At 43.4% G+C, this 23453-nt stretch overlaps 3 protein-coding genes across 3 annotated transcripts; 2 read left to right on the plus strand and 1 right to left on the minus strand.

The window, feature by feature from the left end:
* Positions 1-1950: 1950 nt before the first annotated feature.
* On the plus strand, positions 1951-4677 carry LOC117644625. The gene is made up of 2 exons (XM_034384235.1): positions 1951-1954; positions 2033-4677. Exons 1-2 carry the CDS (start codon positions 1951-1953, stop codon positions 4675-4677), a joined length of 2649 nt encoding a protein of 882 aa, XP_034240126.1.
* Positions 4678-4738: 61 nt separating this feature from the next.
* On the minus strand, positions 4739-18488 carry LOC117644956. Its single transcript, XM_034384783.1, has 11 exons — positions 18483-18488; positions 18219-18261; positions 12692-12850; positions 11761-11875; positions 11626-11668; positions 6025-6141; positions 5823-5933; positions 5574-5684; positions 5325-5435; positions 4944-5237; positions 4739-4860 (listed from the first exon to the last, which is right to left on the minus strand). Exons 3-11 carry the CDS (start codon positions 12846-12848, stop codon positions 4807-4809), a joined length of 1113 nt encoding a protein of 370 aa, XP_034240674.1. The 5' UTR covers positions 12849-12850; positions 18219-18261; positions 18483-18488; the 3' UTR covers positions 4739-4806.
* Positions 18489-22501: 4013 nt separating this feature from the next.
* LOC117644626 (baculoviral IAP repeat-containing protein 7-like) lies at positions 22502-23453 on the plus strand. The gene has a single exon (XM_034384236.1). The coding sequence runs from the start codon at positions 22502-22504 to the stop codon at positions 23450-23452; it is 951 nt and encodes a 316-aa protein (XP_034240127.1). The 3' UTR covers position 23453.

Raw genomic sequence — 23453 nt, forward strand, 5'->3', positions numbered from 1 at the left:
TCGACTGAAATTCATCGAAATTCAGCTGAAATTCATTGGATTTGTACACCGAAATTCACAGCGATTTCCACTTGCCTAGGACGAGGTCCCGGATCACGGCCGCGTCCGCCGGGCTCGGGTTCTCCACCTCCAGCATCTCGAGGTGGGGGCCGAGGCGGCGCAGCATCTTGTGCGCCCACTGTGGCGTCTCGTCGCCTTCCAGTCCGAACCGGATGCGGAGACCTCGAGCCTGGGGAGGAAGCGCCAAAACTAATTAATGATTTCACTTAATGCATATGGGGCGATATCTCACAACAGAGTCCGCGAACACTGAGAATGAAGGAGTCTTTATCATCAGTTGCAAAGTTTGGGCGAGGTATACGTTAAGGGCGTAGGAGCGGGTGGGTTCACGGTCATTTTTCCCAATCCTATTGTCCCAACAGAAATTTTTCCCTAAAACTGTAATGCCCAAAAAAAAGTTGTCCAAAATATTTATTCCTTTTTTCCCAAATTTTCCCAAAATGTTTTGAAGTCCCAAAAAAAAAATTCCCCAAAAGGGGAAAAAAAAAAAACAATTTATAGCTGGAAGTGGTGGCCCAGGGTTCGGAGGTAGTCCAGGACTCGGTGCTCATCCTTGTAGGTCTGGTAGTCTCCAACGATGGCGCGGATGCGGGTTTGAAGGTCACGCCACTTCTTCGGAATCTCTGGATGCTCAGTGGCGATCCGCTTCATTGAGGCGAGTGCCTTTTCAGCCTCGACCTCTTCTCGGTTAGGGCAGCGGTTCCCAACCTTAGGGTCGCGACCCCAAATGGGGTCGCGAAAAAATTTCGAGGGGTCGCGGCGAGGTGGTTTGGGGGCGCCTGGGGTCGCGGCTGTTTTCCCCGGGTGGCAGAATTGTTCAAACCGGTCGAAAATGCCTTTTAAAATTCCTGTTTTTGGTGACTTTAAGCAGCAACTGCGTCTGATCCGAGGCGGTATTTCGTCCTTTCCCCAGCGGGCATTTCGTCTTTAGACCTTCCTTTAGCATGCCTTTGCTACGGAGTGCGATTATCGGCCTTAGTTTGGGAGCAGTATTGTCTCAAAGTTTATGAAAACAGTAAAAAATGCCTTTGAATGCCATTTTGATCCACTTTGAGACAATACTGCTCCCAAACTAAGGCCGATAATCGCACTCCGTAACAAAGGCATGCTAAAGGAAGGTCCAAAGACCAAATGCCCGTCGAGGGAGGACGAAATACCGCCTCGGATCAGACGCAGTAGCTGCTTAAAGTCGGCCTAAAACACGATTTTTCAAAGAAATTTCTGAGCGTTTTGATCAACTTTGTGGCAATACTGCTCCCAAACTAAGGCAGATAATCACACTCCGTAACAAAGGCATGCTAAAGGAAGGTCGAAAGACCAAATGCCCGTCGAGGGAGGACGAAATACCGCCTCGGATCAGACGCAGTGGCTGCTTAAAGTCGGCCCCAAAAAACGATTTTTTAAAAAACATTTGTGGCCCTTTTGATCAACTTTGCGGCAATACTGCTCCCAAACTAAGGTGAATTATCGCACTTTGTATCAAAGGCTGCTAAAGGAGGGGTCGCGTGGGGTCGCGAAATTTTCCCGGGGGTCGCGGAAATTTTTTGTTCCAAATTTGGGGTCGCGAACCGAAAAAGGTTGGGAACCGCTGGGTTAGGGGCGTGTGAGTGTTCGCGCTCCTTCTGTACCTGCACTGCCCCTTCCTCGAACACCGTCACTGCCGTTGCCCTGCACTCCTTCTTCCTTATGCAGGTCCAGTAAGTCCTAACCTAACAATTCCACCGCCCTTTGGAAATCAGTTGATTCGGAGGGAAAATAAATATTGGGAAATAGATCTTTTGGAACAAATAAGACTTTGGCAAAACACAAATTGGAAATGTCCACTTTGGAACTTTTTTATTTTTGGGGCTTAATTTTTTGGGAACCATTTACTTCCTGCTACAACCAACAATGAGTATGTATTAATTGTTAAAATGCTTAATTTTTTTTAAAAATATCTCTCACTAATCCACTTTTATCCTTGATTCTACAGGTGTGTCTGCAATCAAATTAACATGCCGTTTCTGCTCCTTCACAAATTCTTCTATCAAGGACTACCTGAGTCATCAGACTATCCATCGGCATGTCAATAGACACTTTCCTTGTGGAGTGGATGATTGTAAGTGTGTGTGCACTTCTGAGGCTTACCTGCGAACACACCTTATTCGTGTACATGGGCTACAATGCAAGCAAGGAACGCTATATCCATCAGCTCCTGTTGTTCCTTCCTCTCGTGATGGAGTTTATGTGTGCTCGCTTGCTGTTTGCAAGAAAAAATTCCATACCTGTAAAGACCTTAGCAAGCACCTCAGAATGCATCTCCTGTCAGGTATAGCCATACGTTGTCCATTTCCTGCTTGTACTCAAGTTTATCGCAACGTAAGCTCTTTTAGTTGTCATATGAGCAGAATGCATCGGGGAAAAGAAGGGCCAGTTCAAGTTCCTTGTGATGATCCTAGCAACTTTGTCTGTGCAGAAATGCTGCCTGAAATAATTACAGCTGCTCAAACTGAAGATACTATTGAAGAGACCATTGAGCCAATTCTATTCGATCATGAGGTCTATCAGGAGTGCCTGGCTACTTTCTTTTTGAAGCTTGAGTTTCAGTGCTTAATACCAGCAAGAACAGTGCAGTATATTTCAAAGGAATTTCAGCTACTGCATGAACAGTCATATAATGAGGTGTCTTCTAAATTGAAAAAAAAAGTTCTTCAAGAAAATATTACTGCACAAAACTTAGAGACTGTCCTACGTGAAGCATACAGCACCCATCAGAAAAGCCATCATAATTTGAGAAGCAGTCATACCAGAACAGAGTTTTATAAGAAGAAGTTTGATTTTGTTAAACCTGAAAAGCTTCCCTTGGTCAAACCAAAATGTTATTTTTTTTATGTTCCAATAGCTGAGACTTTGAAAGCTGCTTTCAGGGACAAGTCAATTACTATTAGCCTAGAGCCTCCTGTACAATTGGACCCTAATATTTTAGAAGATATTACAGATGGACTTGTTTACAAAAATAATCCATTTTTTCAACAAAATCCAAGATCAATTCGGTTGATGCTGTATCAAGATGGATTTCAAGTTTGTGCTGGCTATGGAAAGAACAAACACAAAATTACTGGTGTGTACATGAGCATTTTGAACATTCCTCGTCACATTCGCACTCATGTAAATTCCATCCATCTTGTGGCCCTATACAAAGACAAAGAATTTAATCACAAGAAGGTGTATGGCCAAATTGTGAAAGATTTGAAAGATCTTGAAACAAATGGTGTTCTCTTACCACAGCATGGGACTGTTAAGGCTGGCTTAGTATGTATTTCAGGTGACAATTTAGGTCATCATTCCGTTGGAGGCTTCAATGAGAATTTTAGCAGGAGCACCTTTTTTTGTCGCTATTGTCTAGTTGATCGAGCATCATTTCATGCTAATCACTATGAGCAGTTCCCTCTGCGTACACCAGAGTCCTATAATGATTGTTTAAGAGCTGGTCCCCGCCATAGGATGGGTGTCAAATTTGACAGTGAGTTTAACAAGCTGGATCACTTTCATGTATGCAATCCAGGCCTTGCGAGCTGCCTTGCCCATGACCTTCATGAAGGTGTAGTTGCTCATGATCTGGCATTATTTGTGAATTATTTTGTCTCTGAAAAGTGGTTTACTGTCCCTGAACTCAATGAAAAAATTGACAGTTTTAAGTACAATTGTGCTGACTACAGGGATAAGCCAAACACTTTCACCGAAGGTTGTGAAAAAATTTCAGGCGGAGCAATGCAAATTTGGTGCTTTCTGAGGTTGCTCCCTCTACTTATCAAGGATTTGGTTGATGACTGGGAAGAGAAGCAGAACAATTTAGTGTGGCGGGCACTGCTACTTTTAAGCGAAATAGTGGAACTTGTTTCTGCGCCTTACTCTCATACTTCTGTGCTTGCTTACCTAGAGTCTATTGTTTATGATTATCTTGATTTAAGAAAACTGACATTCCCTGGTGTATTGCTACGCCCAAAACACCATTATTTAACACATTACTCATTTTTAGTGTATTTCTTTGGAGGACTGGCTCAGGTATGGACCATGAGATTTGAATCAAAGCACTCCTTTTTTAAACGCTTTGCTCGAATGCTCAAGAACTTCAGAAATATTTTATTCTCGTTCAGCCTAAAGCATGAATTGTTCATGAGCTACTTGAGAACTGGAGTTAATCTGCAATGTGAAATCAAACCTAATGTGTCAGGAGAGTTTCATGGAAACCTGTACTCTTTAGATATACAAAGAGCCTTCCCAGAAAATTTACCAGATCTCATGCAGGAATGTGCATCTATTGTAGTAAAAGGCACAGTGTATAAAAAAGGAATGTTGTTACTAGTGCAGCAAACTCACTATCAGTGTGAAGTCCAGTTTGGAAGAATCGTTTTAATTCTTCATGACAATAATTTAGCAGTATTTTTCCTTGTTGAAGTTCTGGAAGCAGAATTCATTGAGCACTTAAGGGTGTACAAGCTGGGTGTGAGGAAGATGTACAGGTGTGTAGAACATTCATCTTTGTTATCATATTCTGTTGTCCGTGATTATAAGATTGGTACTGCTACTTTTGTTCGCCTGCAGAGCAGTATTTTCTGTGGCAATGTTCTGATGTAAACTTTAAAAATAGAAGATTTTAAGGGATGACAGATTACTACCTTATTTGACAATTGTATTTACATTTATTCTAATTAATATGTTGTCATTTTAATAAAACTCATAATAAAAATCATAGAATCTAAGTTATTAAAGTGGAAGATATTCACTGTTTTCTTCTGTTTTCTTCTGTCGCCTTTTCCTCTGAAATTATATAAACGATGGGTTAACTTAACATACACATACAAATAGAGTACATTTCGGAATTATTCAGTTTCTTGATTTACCTTTGTCGAGCAAAACACTGGTGAAATTGAAGAAGAGGGAGGCGATTGAAGTTGAGATTCTTGTAGTGGACATGCATTTTGGTATGACGCCAGTTTAGAAATCAAATCATCTTTTTCACATTCAAGGCATAATGGAGTTTTTGACCTCTTCTCTTTTATAACTTCTCTCATGATGTTGAATGTCTGAGGGCCAGAAGGTATAGCTGCCAATGCACTTCTATACATTGCATTGTGCCACTGCAAGTGCTCCATTTGATGTGACAGGTATTCAACTCTGACTTCAAGCTGTTTCAACTGTAAGAAAAAAGTATGATTTAGATTCACATTTATTTTATCTGTAATACCATAGCATGACAAAAGAAATGCTGAAGTTACATTTACCTTGTATTTTGTGGGTGAATCTGGCCCTCTCGATTCAAACGACCACTCATCATGGCCAGCCACTACGGATTCAGAGCTGTCGCTGTTGTTGGCTTCTTGTTGGCCCAATGCCTAGAACAATGTTTAACACAGAAGTTAGATGATTTCACAATATTTACACTGACACAAAAAGTCACACTAGTTTAGATTCACATTTTTTATACCTGAAATACCATAGCGTGACAAAAGAAATGCTGAAGTTACATTTACCTTGTATTTTGAGGGTGAATCTGGCTCTCTCAATTCGAACGACCACTGATCATGGCAGGCCACTGTGGGTTCAGAGTTGTCACTGTTGTTGGCTTCTAGTTGGCCCAATGCCTAGAACAATGTTTACCACAGAAGTTAGATGATTTCACAATATTTACATTGACACAAAAAGTCACACTAGTTTAGATTCACATTTTTTATACCTGAAATACCATAGCGTGACAAAAGAAATGCTGAAGTTACATTTACCTTGTATTTTGTGGGTGAATCTGGCTCTCTCAATTCGAACGACCACTGATCATGGCAGGCCACTGTGGGTTCAGAGTTGTCACTGTTGTTGGCTTCTTGTTGGCCCAATGCCTGGAACAATGTTTAAAATGGAAGTTAGATGATTTCACCATATTGATATTGACACAATAAGTCATATCTCCAGTCAAGTGGAGTACCATACCTTGAGTTTATTGAGAGACTCTGGCTCATCCGATTCCCACACCGACTCATCGTGGCACCCCATAGCGGTTTCTGAGTTGTTGTTGTTGCTGTGGTCAGTGTCTTGTAGTCCTAAAACCTACAACAATGTACAATTTCTATCAAATTCAACACTTGAGCTAATGCTCAAAAGTAAAACAGTTTTCAGGTAGGACAGATGTTGAGCATTTCTAAGTACTGTACAATTTAAAAAAATTGGGTTGCTCCCGCCAGCCTTACCCCATCTTCGATTTTACAGTCAGCAAATAAAATGCGAGAAACCATTGCACTCTACAAGTCTCGGAGCAGCAAGAGTAAGTGTGTTTCACTTTGGTGTTGTTGATGGTAGTTGCCATTTAACTGGTGGATTTTATAAACTTCAGACTTCTTCCTTTTGTTCTTTTTCCAAGGCTACCACCAGAAAAAGTTTACTAGTATTCGTTTCACGAAAAATATGTACACGTCAATCCAATAAATGATACTTTATACTTTGAAGTAAATTTCTTTTCAATCTTTGGGTTTGAAATGTTTTCTACTGCCATATCTACACCATTTTACTACATTTCCAAAAATTATTTTCATCCGTACGAGGTTGGCCATGTTGACTTTTTCAAAATGGCAACCTGGAAGCTTCCGGTGCAAACAGCTGATGGCGTCTCCGCGAGGCACTGCTGATTTCACTTTCGTTGCACCTGTCGCCGCTGTCAGTTGTCCTCAGTCCTGCACTGCTTGACGTTGCCCATCTTGGCAAAGAAGCACAGCATCTCCTGAACAGGTATTTCAAAACGAGTTTTTTTTCTGAAAGGTTTTCGTTGATGGAAGCGACGATGTAGGCACGCTTAGCCTAAACGCTGTTGAGGGGTTTTGTCTGGAGTGCCGAACGTTCCTGCTTTGCTTGACTGTTCGACTTTGAAAGTGATGTGACGTACGAATACATATGTAGTTTCACGGTTCAAACACATCGCGAATAACACGCCTGCGATGCTGTCCCATCGGTTTTGTCTTTGACTGTTGTGTGCTTTCTTTCAGGGGTCCCTAACCTCTCAAAGATGCCACTCGTAATAGTTCACAACCAGGACCGCACTATCAAGAAGCTTGTGATGGCTGCAAATCTTTCCCAGTTAATGGAGAAGGCTCTACAAAAATTTGGGCTTCCTCCCCTCCCGGATGAATATAAGGTATGTTGGATGTAAAAATATTTCAAAAAGATATGTGCTGACAGATGTGTCATTCCTAGGTTTGTTTTGTGCTTGCAGCTATGCTTGGAAGGGAATGGACCTCAAGGAGGGTTAGACTTAGATGAGGAAGAGGCATTTACTGAACTGTCCAACCAACCTGGCCAGCAACTGTGTCTAATCCTCCTGCCCCAATCGTGTACTTGGACTGCAACAGTGCCCCAAGAACGCCCCACGAACAGAACTCCAGAAACCATAGGTATGTTACTGGGTGTTTTCAACTTATCCATGTTAATCACTTAATGATGGATAATTTATAGCTAATGTCTGTTGTGTTTAAACATTCCCACTTAGTGCTGTTTGGTAGTTCATATACTGAAGTTTTTGGGTCTTTTTGTTCTAGATTGTGGCAGTGGTAATTCATCCGATGAGTCACATTCTGGTGGCAGCGGCAATTCTAACGGGTCTTCAACTGTTCCAGTAACTCCTCAAGCTCAGCCTACCCCTCCTCCCTTAACTATTGGGCCCATCTGCAAAGCTCTTGACCCTGTTCTTGATGTTATGCGGGAGGAATCTCTCCCAAGAAACATTCGTGAAATCAAGAAGAGAGCTGTAAAGGAGGTAGTACACCACTGCGGCAAGTTTATTGAGGACAATGTCCCAGTTTATTCTAGACCCATTTGTCAGAGCTATGTTAAAGCCATTTTATCGTATGGAGGTGGTAAATATCAACCCATCTTCAATGTGACAGTTGGCGGATCTGTCATTGACACAGGACTGGAAAGTGTGACCACTTCGATCTATAACTTGTTAAACCACAAGAAGTATGTGAAGCAACGATGCCTTGGAATTCCAGCAAAGAAGCGTCGCCGCCTGATTGTGGAATCTAATACCGAAGATGCTGATGATGTAGAGCCTATTGGGAATGAAGTCCAATCTTCCAAATTTGATGATTATGGCTGTGTCAACTATAACCCTCCTCTTCCACCTAACGAAACTCCTGCAGATCAAGAAGAGAGGCGACAAATGCTTCTTACCATGGAGTCGGAAGTCCTCATCAAGAACCTGATGGTAACCACCTACCCCACTCAGCGAGTGGACATAATCAACTGCAGACCGATTTCCAAACTACGCAATGTGCTCATTAGGTGGCCTCATCTTAAGGAACCCAAGTATTTCTTCGGCCACGCAACTGCTTTGCTGGGCAAAGATGTTGTGAATGTGTGGGTGTCAGAACTTGGAGCAAAGGCCAGTGACATTTTTAAATATATGAATACCCTCTGCCTTACTGCCCCTGAAAGGAGGAGGAGTGTCCCAAAACAAATCAGTGAGTTACTGGCTCTAAAAGCGTCTTGTGATGTATTAGATGAAGGCGACACAAATGCAAGTGCCATCTTTCCGCTACTCTTCTGGCATTTCCGGGAAAAACAGGAGGTATTCCTCCAAGTGCTCAAGGTATGTTTCTTAACATGTAGCACTGATGCAGTAGTGAGCAGGGGAGGCTTTTATGTACTGGGACTATAATGATTATTTTATTTTTGTTGTAGGATGGAGCCTCTAACACAGACCTCCTAAATGCAGCCAAGGGTGCAAATGGAAATCCTATCGTTGTAGTAAGTGGTGAGTTTGTCCTTTGTACTGCGCTTTTATGGTGTATTGTTATATCATTCAATTAATTGTTTTTTGTGTTTATCCTTTGTTTTTCTTTTAGGACACTCAATATTTGATCACAGTTCAAGAGTCACAGTGGTCCTTCTGAGCGATGTGGTTATAGAAACTGACAGTCTTTTGGAGGGGATTCTCTATGCATTCCTTTCTTTCTATGTGTTTGGTTTCCGGTACACACCTGAGGTAAAGGCTACGCTGGAGTTTATTCAAAGGTAAACATTTCAGAGTCTTGCTTTTATGATGAAGTTAATTATTGTGGGCTAACTTAAGTTTATTTTCAGGTGTTTTCTGTTGCTGAATCCAAACAAGGGAACCAAGAGCAACAGTAAAAGTAGAAATCCTGTCTGTCCCAAAGTGGCTCAATTGTTTGAAAGCCTGCAGGCGTTCTCTTCACCTTGGAGCTTGAATTCGGTATGTACTTGCAATTCATATAGGTGTTAACAATACTTTAATTTAGAGTTATTTAGTTTCACAATTTGTCTTTGCTTTGATTTCAGAGACAACAGCAAGGATGATGTCAGCTTGGCATTTACTCAACGCGCTTTACTGTACAATTTAACAGTTCTCGTTCTGTTTCGTGTTTTAGTCAACTGGAGTGCCATTTATTTACTGGGAGACTTCCCTTGTATTTGCTCACAATCTGTGAAATGCTTTAGTCAATTGTCAATTTAGTCAATTGACTTTTTTGTTAGAAAATTAATGTTTATTTATGGTTATTGATGCCATAATGAAATTTTTAAAGACTGATTAACTTTAGTTGAGACATTGTTCAAATGTATGTATTATTTATTTATTCAATACACGGTATCACCTTTAATTGTTGTGACAGTGAATTCTCGAATTCCTTAGCTCCTCCACATCAAGTAAACTGGGAGTATTTGTGTATAGAAATTCAGAATATGATTTGAAACCGATCTTAGATTTCATAAATTGTAACATGAAGGATTAGAATGAGATCTAAGTTTTTATAGCCAATTCAATGTGAAAATTGATACATCATTTTTGATATTTCATTATCTGACATGAAGAATCAGAACGGGATATGAGTTTCTATAACTAATTTGTTATGAAAAAACTTATAAATTGCTTATGAAATTTGATAAACCGCTTCTGATTTTTCAGAACAAGTGATTATAAAATTTCAGAACTTAAATGTTATAAAATTTAAGATCCATAGTTCTACAAATAACTTCAAATCCAGATTATGAAATTTAAGAGGCATTTTTTTTAGAGTGGAACATCCCATCAGCGTCAAACGACGCGTTAGAAAAATTTAAGCTTTCAGGTAGCGAAGGGACCGCCTCCCTTTTGTATGGAGAGGCCTGCTTCACAATGGGCTGCGCCGAGGCGACGATGATGACAGGCTGATTTATAACCCCAAGACCCAAAATAGAAATTTTCAAACGAGCCTTTTTCCGATTTTGGAAAATGCGGCAATAGATTCGTTGTAAAAAGCTGGGTCGAATGGTGTTTGAATTCCTGTTCTACGATAATTTCTACCGAAATCGCGACGAAAATCGGCCAAAACTGGTCGGGGCCCGGTGCCGCCTGCATTGCAGACGGCTCCTTGACGGCTCGCCTATTGTCCGCCCGGCGCGTCACCCCGGACCCCGACTACCTGCCTCGAGCTCCGGTGTGCGACGGAAACAACACATCGGCCGAAGCAGCCTGTCTCTCTCTACTGGTGCAGGACCTGCAAATCTGGGTAGTTTTCTAACGCACGGATCTCGAAAACCACAAGTCGTGGCGTCATCGGAAAAACTTTGCCGTAAAGAGGAAGATTGGGCCTAGGGCACTTGGGGTTTCGTTTTCTCTCCGTATTATTAGGTCCCTCTCAGTGGCTTTCCAAAAATCACTTACTTTCAAGGCGTTCCAGGAGTGCTCCTGGAACTTGGGACGCAAATCAAAACACCACTTGCCCTTCATATGGTCACTGCCAACGTGTGTGCAAAATTTCAGGTCGCTGCGACTTTTCATTCTCTCAATCGGTGCTTCCAAAAATGTTAAAATTTCGAACTTTGAGGCGTCGCGACGCCTAAACTAAGCGTCGCAGGGCAAAACGGTTCGACATGATGGTTCAACACATCAATCACTATCGATTAGCGAAAAAAAAAAATTGCGCTCCTACGGCCTTAACACCCGAATTTGGGTGATAATCATTTTATCACCCAAAGTCGGATGAGAAAGGTTTCAGCACCCAATTTGGGTGATTCAGCAATCTATATAACCTAGATAGTATCACACAAGTCTGGGTGAGGGTCACCCACCAAAGTCAGGTGATAAAGAATACCTCCGTGACTTTCATTCTCATTGAACGTTTTGAAAACGCTACAAACATAATTGGGGTTCGGAAAATGACATTGGTTTTCAGGTCATGGTGTCGAAATACTGCCTCAAAGATCGGTTCAGTTTCAATGAAATCAGTTTCAAAAAATGATCAAAAATTTCAAAGCTCCGTGCTTAAAACAGAAAGAGGGCAGAGCACCTAAAATATTATTTAAAAAAAAAACACTGAAGAAACTGAACTTGTAATGGAAAATGTAAAGGAATGGTTGCCCAAAAACCAGTACCTACGCACATTGTAGGATAAACCATGCAAAACACAGTGTTACAAATGTTTTACTGTATTAACTGGAGTCGGGTCTTTCAAGTATGTAAAAAGTGCACATTTCTGAACAGCATTGATTTCACAGAAAAGTGCGAAATTCCACGATCATATACAAAATACAATTTGCACTTACTTTAGCGGTGTCTTCGTTGCCAAGGCTTTCGTAGAACTGAGGCCTATAAAAGAAAAGAATTTCCTTTATTCAAGTCTGAATCGGAATTCTAGCCCAAACTACCGGCAGTTCAGCTGAAATTGATGGTTTTCTTACCACTGTCCTCCAAGAAATTCTTCCGGCTGCTCCACGCTCATCTTCCGTACAAATGGTGCAAATTTGATGACTCGCCAAAATAATTTTCTGTCGGACGCCTCGGGCGATCGGTTCACTGTGAATCAGAATGCACACTTAAGGAAGCGAAAAAATGGGACATAAGTCAGTCCTTTTAATCGAATGGGACGTCACGTAACGTAACGTCATGATGCTTGGTGAAACGTTTCAATGTAAGAGTCACCACCACACAATCTCATATATTTGAGATCTATGCCAACATCTCCAGTAATCTCCAGTAATCCGTGCGGTTATCACGTAATCCTTGACGAAATAGTCGCTTTCATGGCGTTTTAGAACATATATAGCAAAATTGTACGCGAAATTTCCAGTAAAATTCCCACGATTCCGTAATCTAGTGCACGCCTCAAATGAGAGTGGCCGCACTCCATGCCGTAATCACGTCATCCTGGGTGGAATTTAATTAGTCCTTGTCTTAGCGGTTCTGAACCAATTTTCACACTGAAAATCTATCGGCGTGACTCAAAGATTCACGCCAATTTTTGGTGTGAATTTCTTGTCATGCCGCTTTTTGGCACGACTTGTCTCATAAGACGCATTGTCATTCAAGCCAAATGCACTGAAAAACCGTACGTGGTTGGTGTGGTCTGGACCACGTTTGGTGTGGGACCGCACCAAACGCCCCAAACGTGATCTAGACCACACCAACTGATGCGGTCAAAATGGCATCCATTTGACCACACCAGTTGGTGCCGTCTAGACCACGTTCGGTTTTTCAGTGTGAGGGCCTGACTCACATGTCACGCCGTTTATCGGCGTGAATTTCGTGTCACGCCAATTTTTGTCGTGACTTTTTTGTCACGCCACGATTTGGCCGTGCGTCCGACCATTGCGTTTTCAGTTTAACACTCACTGTCCGGCGCTTGACGCGAACGCCACACGAAAGGATCCTTTGCGACCTCCCGCCACTTCCGGCAGACTTGTCCGACGCTGACCACGTCCTGGGTGGGTAGCCAGTCCATGACAAGCTGCAGCGCCAGCTGGTTCAGGTCACCGCCGTCGCCCTCCATGGCTGTTGGAAATGAAACGGATACATTAGAAAACCTAAACTAGGGGTACGCGCCGTTTAGTCTGGGCGCGTAGTGTGGCTGAGCGATGCGAATTGACATGGTTTGTGCACTTTGGACTTTGCTTGAGAAGACGAAATGTGCATCTTAAGGACTCATATTGAGTGAACTTTAGACCAGGGGTACAAATGGAAGTGATTTTCGTTATCAGAGCACCAAAAACTGCTGGGATCAATGCCAAACTCGGTTTAAAAATTTTGGTCCAAAATTGGTTAAAATTCGGTTAAATGTGAGTCTGGGAAAAGTTTGAAGGTCATTTTTGAGTTCAGCACACCAAAAACTGCAGGAAACAATATAAAAGTCGACTTGAAAATTTTGGTCCAAAATGACCTAATTTGGGATGAAAATATAAGTCTGGAGTCGAAATGAGAGTGATTTTCGTTATCAGCACACCAAAAACTGCTGGGATTAATGTCAAACTCGATTTAAAAATTTTGGTCCAAAATTGGTCAAAATTCGGGTAAGTGTGAGTCTGGGAAAATTTTGGAAGTCATTTTTGAGTTCAGCACACCAAAAACTGCAGGAAACAATATAAGACTCGACTTGAAAATTTTGGTCCAAAATGACCTCGTTTCGGATGAAAATAAAAGTCTGATGTCAAAATGGAAGTGATTTTTGCTATCAGCACTCAAAAAACTTCAAGAATCAATGTGCAATTCAATTTATAAAATTTGACCCAAAATCGGTTAAATTTTGGGTCTGGGGACAATTTAGAAGTCAATATTAAAGTCAGCGCACTGAAAACTGCAGGGAAACGCATGACTCTCAAATTAGAAAGTTTCGCCCCAAATTGCGTAGCTCTAGGTGAAAGTGTAGGTTTGGCATTGAAATAAATGTAGCTTTTGTGACTAGTACACTGAAATCTACAAACAACTATCTAGACTCAATTTCTGTACATTCCTACACTGTCTTCATGAAGCACCCTCTGTCATCACCAATTCCCTGATGCCACACCAATGTGAATCCCTCAGTCGAGTAACATTCAATTGCCAGCATTGAATCGCTTAATTGGTTACTCGTATGATTGGGTCACTATTCGATATCTCTTTTTTCTTAACTAATGAATTCTCAATTTTATAAGTAATATCTATGAAACATTTTGTCATTCTTTCATTGTGAACCAGTGAATAAAACAATATTGATTGGCATACGTTATCACAGTTAATATTAAGTGAGTCACTTTAGGGTAGGCTGATCTGAACCAGTTAACGGGGACCAATTATTGTCAAATCCAGTGATTCGTCATATAGAGTCCAATGCCAAGGCTACCCAAGGCTTAATGAACCGACACAATTTATCTTACTCAGGTATGCAATACTGAGTAGTACCAGTTATATTAACTTCAGTGAAGTGAAAGGAATCGTCTCATTAAATCCATTCACTAATTCACTCACCGCTCAAAACCTGAGTCGTCTCTTTGAACCCAATATCAATTCAAACTCTATTAGGATTAAATATACACAACCATACATTGATTCTATTAATAAACACATGTTAGTACTTTTGCACTCTTGTCAGCTTGCAGCATTGCAATAGAATGTATTTCTCGAGTCCAAACTAAGTATGCCTGCTAATTTCAACACAAGTTATTTATGCATTTCCCTGATTTCCTCTACTATGAAAATTTACAAAAGAGGATGACACTATAGAAAATGAAACAAGTAGATGCCCACAATACAAAAGGTCAAAATAAAAACATTCTTTTTACACTGCTCTGTCAAAGTGCACTGACCTGAAGAAGATTCCCCTCGAAAGGGGGAGGGGGGGCGAGGGGAACGAAACACGTAAATCATTTTCACTGCCATTCTCCATATTTCGCTGTGTTGATACTCTAAAAGGGTTTTAATCATTCTAGAATGTGGAAAAACTATGGCCGATCTCATTTCCAAACCCTTCTGCTCGTTATTTTGTTTTATTTGCTTCTGTCCCGTATTTGAGAGCCACGGCCGCGGCCGCAGGTATGAGAAATTCGTAAGTGCTCAGTGCTGCCAACCTAACCATGCTAACTAGGGGTACGCGCCGTTTAGTGTGGGCGCGTAGTGTGGCTGAGCGATGCGAATTTGTGCATTTCGGACTCTGCTTATGTAGACGAAATGTGCAGCTTGTGGGCTCATATTCAGTGAAATGTTGGTCTGGGGTATAAATGGAGGTGATTTTCGTTATCAGCACACAAAAAACTGTTGGAATCAACGTCAAACTCGATTCCAAAATTTTGGTCCTTAATTGGTTAAAATTCGGCAATGCGTGAGTCTAGGAAAAATTTGGAAGTCATTTTTGAGTTCAGCGCACCAAAAACTGCAGGAAACAATATAAAACTCGATTAGAAAATTTTGGTCCAAAATGACCTAATTTGGGATGAAAATATAAGTCTGGAGTCAAAATGGAGGTGATTTGCGTTATCAGCACACAAAAAACTGTTGGGATCAACATCGAACTCAATTCAAGAATTTTGGTCCAAATTTGGTCAAAATTTGGTAAAGCGTGAGTCTGGGAAAAATTTTGAAGTTATTTTTGAGTTCACCTCATCAAACACTGCAGGAAACAATATAAAACTCGACCTGAAAATTTTGGTCCGAAATGACCTTATTTGAGATGAAAATATAAGTCTGGAGTAGAAATGGAAGTGGTTTTCATAATCAGCACTCCAAAAATCAATATGAGATTCGATTGAAAAATATTGATATCAAATTGATCAATAATGGGTAAAGAATGGGTCTGGGTTGGTCTTCATGGATCACCCTTTGTCGTCACCAAATACCTTGATGCCACACCAATGCGATTCCTTCAGTCGAGTAACATTCCATTGCCAGCATTGAATCGCTTAATTTGCTATTCGTCTGCTTGAATCACTATTGGATACATCATTTTCTTCCAACTAATGAATTCACAAATTTATTAGTTATATTTGAGAAGCCTTTTGTCATTCTTTCATTTTAAACCAGTGAATTAAACAATATAGACTGGAATATGTAATCATAGTTTACATTAAGTGACTCAGTTAAGGGCAGGCTGATCTGAAGCATTCGACGGAGAACAAGTTTTGTCAAATTCAGTGAATCGTCTCATGAAGTCAAATGCAGAGGCCACTTGTTGCTCAATACGCCAACATAATTTACCTTAATCATGCCTCGTGATATTTTATCTTTGGAGTAAAAGAATACAGTATACTATTAACATTGGGCTTACATTCAGAGAACCAGCTTCTAAACCATTACCAATACTTGGTTCCAGTTGTCGGACACAAACTTTGGTGAAGTGAAAGCAATCGTGTCATTAAATCCAATTACCAAGTCACCCACCGCTCAAAACCTGAATCGTGTCATTGAACCCAATATCAATTCAAAATCTATTAGCACTAAATATATGGATTATTTATTGCACTAAATACATCTATTTATGGATTCTTTTAATCAATAGATGTTAGTACTAGAATATTTATGTTAGCTTGCAGCATTGCAATAGAATGTCATTTCCCGAGACAAACCAAGACAATTAACATGTCTTCTAATTTCAACGCATTTACCTGATTTCATTTACTATGAAATTTAAAAAAACAGGATAGTTTCAAAGAGAATAAAATCAGTAGATGCACACAAAGGCAAAGGAAACATTCTATTTACAATCCACAACTACACTCACAGTGCACTGACCTAAAGGAAGATTCCCCTGTGACGGGGGAGGGGGGAGAGGGGAACGAAACACGCAAACCATGCTCACATTCAGTTTTCGTATTTTCCTCTGTTGACACTCCGGAAGGGTTTCAATCATTCTAGAATGTTAAAAAACTATCTCAGAACCTATTTGAGAACCCCTTTGCTCTTTAGTTTGTTTATTTGCATAAGTGCCGTCCCGTCTTGCAGACGACTTGCAAGCGCGGCAGCCGGTATGAGAAATTGGTCAGCCACACACTGCTACCAACCTAACCGCGCTAATTACCTAGTTCAAAACGATGTTTGGAATATTTCAAACGATGATAATTGTTAATCTGAGATAAACTCCCCCTGTAGGATGTTTAGGAGACATCAGGTGTGAAATTTGGATACTATTCGTTCAGTAGTTGCTGAGAAACGTGAGTGATTACATACAGACAGAGAGACGGACAGACAGACTCACGACCAGTCACTTTTTGGAGCGCCCAAACACGGCAAGGGCTTCGCTATCGCTCAGCCAATAACCTGATTCAAAAGTATGTTTTGAATATTTCAAACGATACTAAACAACGATTTGAAACAAACTCGTGTTGGGGGGTACTAAGGCGACGTTAAATACGAAATCTTGAAACTATAGCCACTGTAGTTGCTGAGAATCGTTGGTGAGTACAAACAGACAGACGCACGACCAGTCACTTTTCAGCGCGCCCAAACACGGCAAGGGCTTCGCTATCGCTCAGCCAAAAAAACTCTAAATGTCTTACGGTGAAAGGCTGCACCAATGGTGCAGATTTTCTCCATGATACAAAAGAAATTCGACTAAATATCTGTAAGGTACAATGGATTTTGAAATGTAAGTTACGACGTCCGCTGCAGCACCATTTATGGAGAATTTTCACCGTAATATGGAGAATCTTCACCATAGGACTTAGAGTGTAGGTTGGCCCGCTAGCACTTGTGAAACTGAAGCGTAGCCATCAGGCACACAGTTACGATCAAAGCCATTACGTGATTCACGTTTCCCCCTCCAAAACCCTCCATGGGACAATCTGAGCGGATAATCTTCTTAATATGCTTGATTTCGAGCGCAAACTGATGGCGCTTCAAGACAGAGGGAAATGTTACGCTGCAGCTTTACCAGTGTGGAACAGATGTTAAAGAAGTACCCGAGAGTGGACGCTACAAGACGTTATACGCATACACATGCGTTGGTATTGGTACATAGAAAATGTGAGCAGGGAAGGAAAGTAACTTACACAGAGCACGCGCAGCATCGTTTTGACTTTTTCTGTTTAAAACAAAAACTCGGCACTAAAACTTTATACGTAAGCAAAAGAGAAAAGGTCTATGAACTGATCAAAAAAAGTAAGGACGAGGCTAAGAGTGAGCAGTTCACAATGTCCGCACTAAGGGGCTGTCGATTTACTATGTTACGCAGTTTGGGGCACCGACAACGGATAATTTTCATAACATGATTGTGAACCAAGTAACAATTTTTTGCAATTTTAATTACAATGGTTTGTGAAAAACAATGCCAATCGACTTTATGAAATGTGCCACTGATTTTAATTGCACTGGAGAAAACGTTACTAGGTCTCACTAAGAGCAGTTCCAAGGAAGTAAACCTCTTCCCGGCACAAAACTCTCTTGAACTTATACGTACTTGGAAAAATTTGAACTGTTTTCTGATTATGGTACTTGGGAGACTGAAATCAATGAAAAAAGCAGAGAAAGAAAACTCAGAAAATTGAAAAACAATATGAAATTTCATTAGTCACTCGCAAGTCGCGGGCGTATAAGCCGACAGCATTTTCGAGAGAAATAAGCTTGTCGCTCACTAGAGCGCTCAGTATAAACGTAGAGGTACGTGCCACCGACGTCAGTCAAATAGGAACGCGCGAAAGAGAGCAGCCCTCCTCCCCCTTACCCCTGATGCCCGATTCGTCTGGGCCGTCCCGGGGACCGAGCCGTGCCGAGCCGCCAGCCGGGCAGACAGTGACCTTGGGGCCTCCCCCTTCCCCGCCCTCTCCCCGCCGGTCGCGCAATGCCGGCCGCTCGATGCTGAACGCGCGAAGCCGCGCCCAACCGAGCGCACAGTGGGCCAGACGACCGGAGGAGGCGGCCAAAATTCTAAACGCGTTTTGAGCTCGAGAGTCGCTAAATAGGACTCGAACCGAACGCGTCACCCCACCAATAGATTGCTCTCCGAACGAGGAATCCATTGGTGGGGTCACACGTCCGGTTCGAGTCGTGAATAGTGACTCTGGAGCTCAAAACGAGCCTAGAGTTTTGGCAGCCTTCACTGGTCTTTTGGCCCACTGTGGAGCGATTACTCACTGCGCTGTTGTTTCTCCGTCTCTCTCGCACGCGTGGTGAGCCAAGTGGCGGTGCGAGAGAGACGGAGCGATGGGCCGATGTTCGGAACCAATCTACTGATAAACTATGATAGTGACACCTGCATCCGGCACCTCTGACAAGCCACTGGGCCTTGCGCAGGGATAACTTCTCACAGGAAATAACGCACTAGTTTTTCATTGCGCAACTTAAACAAATATAGCTGACTTGACTCATGGAACGCTGTCACCTGGTGAAATGCAAAGGGTCCCACACTTAAACAATCTGTGTACGCTAGGAGGAGACAATCCCACAATCTTGAATCAAAAACGCCTGTTAAGCGGGACAAAATCATACAGAATCCCAAACAATCCGAGACAATCAAGTAATAAGCGAACAGCAAAATTCCGAGTGAGGGACCCCTTGGTGAAATGTAAACAAATCAGTATCCTTACCAATGCGCTTGTTTCAAAAATCCGAAACAGAACTGCAAAGGCTGGTAAACTGTCAAACTCTATCAGAGTTTACGGCACGCTGTCAAGCAGAGCTTCACTCTCAACATCGATGGTTAATAACTTTGCCTTAACCTCACTTTACCTTACTGTCAGGCTTCAAGCATAACCAAGAGACTGGCCTAGCAGACCGGCAGCTGCCAACAAGTGCGACTGCGATTAAGCGGATGCGACTGCCGATAATCGGCAGGGAAGCTATGCAGGAGGAGAGCTCTGCTCGAGAAGCAAGCCGATTGGACGGGACTGGCTGCAGTTGGTTCCCGCTTCTGCCGCCAGGGGCGCCGTGCTCGCCACGGCCCGGCCGAGCGATTCAGAATGGACATTCGTCGCTGTGTCTCTGTCGCACTCATGGGGCTCTCCGTACGGGTGCGAGAGAAACCAATGTTTCCGAATAGCTCGGCGGGTCTCAAACACTCTGTGCAGCGACTCCGCTGCTCGCACGTCTCGCTCGCTCTGTCTCTCTCGCACCTCAGGGCTCAAGCCATGAAGGCGAGAGAGACAGAGCGAGAAGTGTGCATAAGTGTGACGCGCTCGACGCGAGAGAGGGGAAACGAGGGCATACGATCATGTGTGGTCTAGCCCTTAATGGTAATGGTAATGAGCAGCGCGGGACCTCCACTCCCCTCGTGCACGTTGGGAAGCCTGTCCACCGGGCGCTTGACCTCACTCCCCTCGTGCACGTTGGGAAGCCTATCCACCGGGCGCTCTCACACACTGTAAAACAAAACGTTGACTCCACACTTCCTGGTGTGGAGTAAGGGAGGGTGGGGCACCTAGTGACACTTTTTGGATTTTGGCACTCACTCTGATACTGTGCGAGAAATGAATCTGCTTACACTTCAGAAGGTTGCTTTGATCCTTCATTGATCGCAAAGACCCGTTGTTGCGCTTTGACACCTATTTCTATTATTTGAATAGCCTCCCGTAGACCCCTGCACTTGTCACTTGGTGCCACAGCCCGGGGCACAGTGACAGGTCATAACTCACATAACCAGCATAGAGCGACGCTCCAGCTAATTCAAAATTATCCTTTTTAGGCTCTTTAAGCTTTTATTTATGTCAAAGCATTCTGAACTGCGCCAATTTTTTTGCAAATCAAATTCAATGTTCTACGAAATTGTCGTACAAATAAGTCTCATTTATTTCTCGTTGTGTGACAATTGGTGACAATTGACTTCGCGGTTGTCAAATCGATGTTGTGAAACGTTTAAATCGTTGAAATACGGTAAATAGAGTGTTCTGTCACTACCTGCCCCGGGGGCTCTTTTTCGTTTAAAATTTGATATCAAGGAAATGAGAACACATGTTTGAGTTGGTTCAGCGAAAACAACTTACTAAAGGTCCTTATTATTGATTAAAAGTGCCAGAACGATCGGCAGTGCCGTTTACTGGAAGAATGGCGTGAGAACATTTTGTTAAAAAGTCATAAAATCTGTGATTTTGCCAGCATCGCGAAACATTTTTGTAGCTAGCTGATTTTTTTAACAAATGGAAGAGATATTTGACAAACACCTATCTCCCAAAGGCGAGAATCATCAAGAAGAATGGGAATGCCTAGCACTGTAGTACAGTCTCCGGGGTTATTACCCGCAAATCACGACATTGACATTGCCGGCGTGGCGGACCCACCTCAGCGGTTCCCAACCTTTTTCTTCTCGCGACCCCAAGATGGCTGCCAAAAATTTTCGCGGCCCAGTCGAAATTTCGCGACCCCGTCCCCCTAAAACTTGTTAGTTTTTGATTTTTATATTGTGTTCTGTTGAATTTTTGAACTGGGTACATTATGCAATTTAATCTGGTATACTGTGGCAAAAAGCTACGGAAAATTCTGTAAACAGCTTGTGGTAATTCTCCGTAGCCCCCTTATCAATATTCTCCGTAGGCTCTTACAGTATTTTCCTTAGGACCGCACAGTATTCTCCGTAGGACCTTACAGTGATCTCCGTAGACTATAGAGTCTTCCAGGTCCTACGGAACTGTGCGGACTTACAGAGAATACTGTACGGCCCTACGGAGAATACTGTAAGTGAGGGGGGAACAGCTTCCCACATTCATTGTACAGAATTTGACCACATTCCACGGAGCCAAAAACGCCTGTAAGTAGGCAACATGTGTGGCAAAAACACCAGAAATCTTGCACATGCTTGCACATTCACACAATCATTGTACATAAAATTTTACAGTGGGTCACCCCTTGACTGTAAGAGACTACGGAGAATATTGATAAGAGGGCTAAGGAGAGTCCTGGCAAAAAATTAACAGAATTTTCCGTACCTTTTTGCCACAGTGTATGTGTTGTTCTGTCTCTAACAGCTGTAGTACCTAAAATTTCATGTTTTATTTTGTGCTCCCAATTTTAACCAGCGTCCCCAGGCGACCCCAAGCTGAACTACCTGCTGTTCGGGGCGATGCGGCGTACGGCAAGCTCCCGGGTGGTGGCTGTGGACCGAAACTCGCTTTAGCGGCGGCGCCGCGTGGGCCTACCTGCTGTGCAGCCGGCGGCTAAGTCCCTTAGCGGCGGCGTTGGGCAGAGTCCGGGCCGGGTCGGTGCAGCGTTCGCGGCTAAGTCCCTTAGCGGCGTTGAGCAGAGTCCGGGCAGGGCCTCCGGCTGGCTGGGGGTCTTCGGGCTGGCTGGAGAGGTGTTGCGCTGGTGCTGCTGGCCGCCGATGTGATACCAGCCCTCCGTCGGGTGGCGCTTAAGTACGATTTTTGCAGATATTTTCGAACGCAGTCCCTTTAGGTTCGGATGCGCCCTTCAAGGGCGTGATAGGAGAGTCCGGGGGTGTGGGGGTGTGGGGGGGGGGGGAGTAATCACAGCCACTGAAGCGCGGTGGAGCGGACAGTTCGACGCAGTTGCAGCCAGAAGCAGTTCGATGCAGCCAGAAGAGATTGACGCTCCAGCGGTGTTGAGGCAGTGCTGGTGCAGCCTGCACCGGTCCAAGGTCTCGCGGTGCAGCACGACACGGTCACGCTTGAGTTCGAGTTTGAGGAGATGCCGCCTCTGGCGTCTTCCCCCCGAGCCGTTCCAGTACAGTCTCCCGCTACGCCGGGCCCTGCTGCTTCTGGGGACACACCCACGCTGGAGTTCGAGTTCGCGGAAATGCCGCCTCGAACGCAATCCCCCGCCACGCCAGAGCAGCCAGCAGCTGTGCCCGGTCCTGCCGCTTCGGCGTCTGCCCCACTGCGCGTCCGGGTGAACCCCTACGCCTCCTTGGCGGCAAGACTTCGCTCTTTTGAAGGATTTGACTCGGATAATGTGAGTGTGTCGGACTTGGCTGAGGCAGGCTTTTACTGGACTGGGGTGAGGGATGACTGCGTGTGTTTCTCCTGTGGGCTTGGAGTGAGAAGTTGGGAGCTTGGCGACGTCCCCGTAAATGAGCATTTGAGGTTTAACCCGCACTGTCCGCATATTCGGCATATTCGGCGGGGATTTGCGGCGCGGGGGCCTGGTTATTTAAATGAGTACGTGCGGTTGCGCTCTGACCAGTTCCCAGCGCCTCTATTTGGCATTGTTAAGAAGTTAACGCCTATCTATGTAGACCGCCGGACCTATGATATCTATGTAGACCGCCGGACCTATGACCAGAGATTTAATTCCTACGGTGCCTGGCCTGTAGCCATAATGTGTGACAAGGGTGATATGGCGGCGGCCGGCCTATTCTACACTAAATTGGGAGATCGTGTGCAGTGTGCCTTTTGTGGGGTCGAAATTGATGGTTGGTACAGCAACTCGGATCCGTGGGTGCGCCACGCCAGGTTGAAGCCCACCTGCGCATACGTCCTGACCGTACGGGGTAGTCAGTTTGTCCAAAATGCTGTTGATAGTCCGGTAGCCCCGCCGCCGGCGATGCCTCCACCACCAGCCGTTGTGGAGCAGGCCTCTTCCACCGTAGATAAGAAAAATTGTATAATGTGTTATGAGAAGGTCTTGAGTGTAACATTCCTGCCGTGTGCGCATTTGTGTTGTTGTGATGATTGCTGGACCGCCTTTGATCGCTGCCCAATGTGTCGGGAGGAAATTACGACCGTCCTTAAAGTGTTCTTGCCTTAAT

Source organism: Thrips palmi, unplaced genomic scaffold, assembly GCF_012932325.1.
Source record: "Thrips palmi isolate BJ-2018 unplaced genomic scaffold, TpBJ-2018v1 HiC_scaffold_18, whole genome shotgun sequence".
NCBI lineage: Eukaryota > Metazoa > Arthropoda > Insecta > Thysanoptera > Thripidae > Thrips > Thrips palmi.